Here is a 4,693-nt window from a genome sequence, read left to right on the forward strand (position 1 = left end):
TTCAATGCCGCTCTGAAGACACAAAACACCAGCTTGTTCTGTGAAGGCGTTAATAATAATAATAATAAAAGAAGCTATGCTTGTGCTAAAATCAATCTGTGTAGACAGGAAAGCAGGAAAACTCTTTACAATGTAGATTTAAGCAAACTGAAACGAACATGAGAAATTAATTCCGAAATGAACCCGGATACACTTGTACACATTATGAATCAAAACTGAAAAGTTAATTCTTTTGCCATTTCAAAAACTTTATTTGAAGTTACTACAGAAACTATTTTAGTTCAGTGCTGAACAATCAAAAGCAGAGACATTCATGAAAAAGGAGACAGCGGAGAAGCAGATGATATTTGTGTAGGTCAAATGAAACTGCCTCGTCCAAAAGAGAAAGCAAAGGCCCTTTGAAATCTGCTGCTTGAAGCAACACCGTGGGGGAAAAAAAAGCTCAAAAAGATGCACAGATCATTGCAGATTCACATCAAGGCATCTCTAAATCAGTGATTCTCAAACATTTTCCTTAAGCCATTTATTCATAGCAAAACTGTACACAAATAATGGGACTGTACAACACTGATCGTGTGAAGAACCAACTCTTTGGTATGAGTATGTACAAAATTGGAAATGTTTTCACTGATTTAAGATTTTGTAACGACCTTGATACCAAAACTCCTCCCTGGCATTCACATATTAAATGTCATTATTACTGTTGTACAAACCATGATAGTTCTTTAAGGATTTTATGACGCGTGAAAGGTTAGCATTTCTCTTTGATTTTCTTTTTGCCCTTTGTGGTAAAAATACGTGTGTGTTTCTCTTGCACTGTAGAGTAGCTCACATTCAATATGAAGATTTCTGAAACGCACTCAGGACTTCGAAAACATCCATTCGTGTTCCCTTCATTCAGACCTATGATGTAAAACCCCTGGTGAAGATATGGAAAACAGTTCGAAGGAAGCTGCGATCAACAATCGTTTTTTTAATACAATGGAAAAAAAAAAAACAGTACAATTAGCTACTGAGTGCGATTTACTGCAAACACTAAGAAAACAGAGAAGTGGAACTCTTAAGAAGATAAATCAATTCAAACCATCCTGTGATATGACGGATATTGATAGAAAAGTGGTTGTTAGATAAATCGGCAAGAGCACAAACCACTGAAACGACGGACACTCAAATGATAACAATTACGTAAAAAAGCGACGACGATTTGAGAACTGGATCTGTGTGAGCGGACCTTCTTGTATCTGCCGTGACTCCCTAAGACGGCGTCTGTCAGTGGGGAGCATTCATGGGCGTGTGAGTGTGTGTGTGCACGCTTCGGAGCTTTTTGGCCACTAGGTGGCGATCCAGGAATGACGGAGGCACTCGGCAGCCGTTGCTCTTTTCTCTGGAATGAGGTCCAACATTGGGAGGAGGAAGTCCGAGAAATTCTGGGCTTCCTCTCGAGGCCATTCGTACTTTTCGACCAGCACGTCCGGCAAACCCCACGGTTTCAGCTTGGTGATGTGCCTCAGGTCACCTAGCGTACAAATAAATACATGGACACATCCACATCCAATCAGAAGTTACAGCTGGAAATAAAAGCGGCTATATGGACTATGCATTTACACGGACTAAAAATGTATAGCCATACTAATAATGGGAGTGCAGACATACCCCATCAGTCAAACTGTGACATTCACACAAAGCTACTGAACACTGCCAGCAGGTTTATCAAGTAAGTGAAACGCATTAGCCAAGCAATTAATCATGTAACAAGTGTCTATTGACAGACGTACCTTTCTTGGTGAAAAATTCCTTGGAGTATTTGCCGTTCATGATGAGTTTACGAGGAATCTTCCCCAGCAGCTCGATGATCAACGCGATGTGATCTGTTTACAATAGAAATGAGGCTCGAGATAAAGCTTCTGACATTTACAAGCAGCAAACTTTTAAAACTATTCACCTGAATTGATGTGCTAAAAATGTTATCTATTGTCCTGCCAATTCATGTTTGCCATTGATTTAGAGTTGGCATTTTTTTGAAATATGAATTATTGCTTTTACAACAATTACTATGTGATAAAAATTTCTATTTAGTATTTAGTTGTATTTATCTGTTACTATTAGGGCTGCACTATTAAAACTGTGAAAGCCGCTATTAATTTAATATTGAAAAAGGGTTACAGACAAAAAAACTAAAAAATTATAAATTAAATAAAATTTGATACTATTTTGTATAAAGAAATAAAATACTAAAAAAATAAAATCAATCCCTTCAAATGCAAAGGCATCACAACATTAGGTTAAACTTTATTTTAAGGTGTTCTTGTTACTATGTAATTGTAAGTACTGAGTAATATTAATTAACTACATGAACTTACTATATGGTTAGGGTTAGGATGAGGTTTTGGTCTAGGGTTGCTTGCATGTAATTAGGCATAATTTATTGTTATTATAATAGTAAGTATATGTAACGTGTAACAAGGACACCTTAAAATAAAGTGTTACAATTATACATTTAAGTACTGAGTAATATTAATTAACTACATGTAGGGTTACTTGCATGTAATTAGGCATAATTTATTGTTATTATAATAGTAAGTATATGTAACGTGTAACAAGGACACCTTAAAATAAAGTGTTACCCAGCATTATGTACCATATGAAAAAAGGATATTCGTTTTGATATTTGTCAAAGATAAAATTATTAGTGTGTTTAAAGATAAACCCTAAGTGAGTGTTAATGATGGCAAATGTAATCTAAGTGTAAAAATTGAATGCACAAAAATATAGGATATCGACTGAAACTGATAAATGAAGGCTGCTGTGGTATTGATATATTCTGCATCCCTAGTTACTATATTGTATATTTCAGCACAGCAGGAATACCGTGACCAATCAGCAACGCAAAAACTGCTAAAACTTCAGGAGACTACAACATGGTTTTATTCTTAAAACAGCTCAGAGGCCAAAACCTCTCTGGCCATTCACTCCCTAGTGCCACCTCCATGACAGCGCAAATATTACACTGCGCTTGAGTGTCTAGTAATGGCTCTCGTTCAAGTGCTAATGAATAGGCGCAGTGTGATTTGTACTCCAGATGCGACTGTTTGTTTATGTGTTGGAGCTTTTGATTGGCGTGGGTCTGCTAAAGTTGTGTGGGTTGAATCCAAAGCTGTGGAAGAATAATTACCTTCATCTCTGGAATAATCCTCTCCGGAGTGAGGCTCAAACAGGTAATCGCCTGTTGCCAGCTCAAATGCCTAGGGAGAGACACACTTTGAGAAGGCATGCATGTGTGTGTGGACATAGCGATCCTATTATCAGATTCTCTAGGTAGTAGGCTGACTGAAGCGAGTGCAGCTCGCAACACTATTGTTACGCAGTGGGTTTGAAATGCAGGATAAAAGGCCGAGGGAGCAGCGTCAGCAGCGCTTAATGTAACGCTCGGAGAGTCAGTCATAGAGTCACCTTCCTCTGACACCTGTGACTTCAGCCTGACAGGAAATTAGCTCTGTTCCGAAAGCTGCTGAGCTGCCGACCTACACAGCATTTTAAGACACTAAGGCCGTTCCAAAATAGTGCCAAAATATCTAAAGTCATAACGTTAGCAACATGCTAATGTACTACTGAAATCAAAATTGAGTGTTAAGTCGTTACTTTAAGAACACGTTAACACTAGGGATGTAACGATTAACCGCGAGCCGGTTGAAAATCGATTCAAATATGTGACGATTCAAATCGGTTGAGATGCTAAACAAATCGCGATTCATTTAGGTGTAGCAGTTCATATGAATGCATGTCTGAGGGGAACTTACTGTCTTTAGAAAAGTTTAGATGGTATTTTTTTCTTTTCCATCTTGCCTCTGTTTGAATATCGAGTCATTACTTTAGCAACATGCTAACGCAAAACTACTGGAATTAAAATTGTTTTATTGAATCATTACTTTACCAAAATGCTAACGTAAAACTATAAAAATCTAATTTGAGTATCAAGTCATTACTTTAGCAAAAATGTTAACACAAAACTCTACTAGAATGAAATTTGAGTATCGAGTCACTACCTTAGCAACATGCTAATGCAGAAGTACTGGAATTAAATTTGTGTATCGAATCATTACTTTAGCAAAATGTTAACGCAAAACTTATTAAAACCAAATTTGAGTATGGACCTTTTTCCACATTTCCGGGTTTCTCAGCAGCGGAAGTCGTCATAGTTGGGTTAAAGGGATAGTTCACCAAAAATGAAAATTTTATGTTTATCTGCTTACCCCCAGGGCATCCAAGATGTAGGTGACTTTGTTTCTTCAGTAGAACACATATGATGATTTTTAACTTTAACCGTTGCAGTCTATCAGTCGTATAATGCATGGCAATGGTAACAAAATCTATGAGAGTAAAAAAAACATGCACAGACAAATCCAAATTAAACCCTGCGGCTCGTGACGACACATTGATGTCCTAAGACACGAAACGATCGGTTTGTGCCAGAAACCGAACAGTATTTATATAATTTTTTACCTCTAATACACCACTATGTTCAACTGTCTTTGTTCGCGCGCACGGCTTCCGGTGCGTGAGGTGTGTACGCGCTCTGGCGTACTTTGTGAACAGTGTGCGTTGTTGAATTTATGATCTGGAGTTATTTCATTTGCAACTACCTGCCCGCTCCTCAGGCCTGTCCCAAGAGGCATCAGGATAATTGGTTATTGAC

General features: G+C 37.8%; 1 protein-coding gene across 4 annotated transcripts in view; it reads right to left on the minus strand.

Annotated features, from left to right (window-relative positions):
• Nucleotides 1-239: 239 nt before the first annotated feature.
• Nucleotides 240-4,693, minus strand: part of LOC107699336 (SRSF protein kinase 1-like) — a 68,553-nt gene continuing 64,099 nt past the window's right edge. For all 4 annotated transcript variants that reach the window (XM_016500560.1, XM_016500563.1, XM_016500562.1 and 1 more), the window contains 3 exons: nt 3,173-3,242; nt 1,776-1,868; nt 240-1,516 (listed from right to left, as the gene is read on the minus strand). In XM_016500560.1, coding sequence (XP_016356046.1) covers nt 1,332-1,516; nt 1,776-1,868; nt 3,173-3,242 — 348 coding nt within the window. In that variant the 3' untranslated portion in view covers nt 240-1,331. The remainder of the gene's footprint in view (nt 1,517-1,775; nt 1,869-3,172; nt 3,243-4,693) is intronic.

Source organism: Sinocyclocheilus anshuiensis, unplaced genomic scaffold, assembly GCF_001515605.1.
Source record: "Sinocyclocheilus anshuiensis isolate Anshui unplaced genomic scaffold, SAMN03320099.WGS_v1.1 scaffold42, whole genome shotgun sequence".
Taxonomy (NCBI): domain Eukaryota; kingdom Metazoa; phylum Chordata; class Actinopteri; order Cypriniformes; family Cyprinidae; genus Sinocyclocheilus; species Sinocyclocheilus anshuiensis.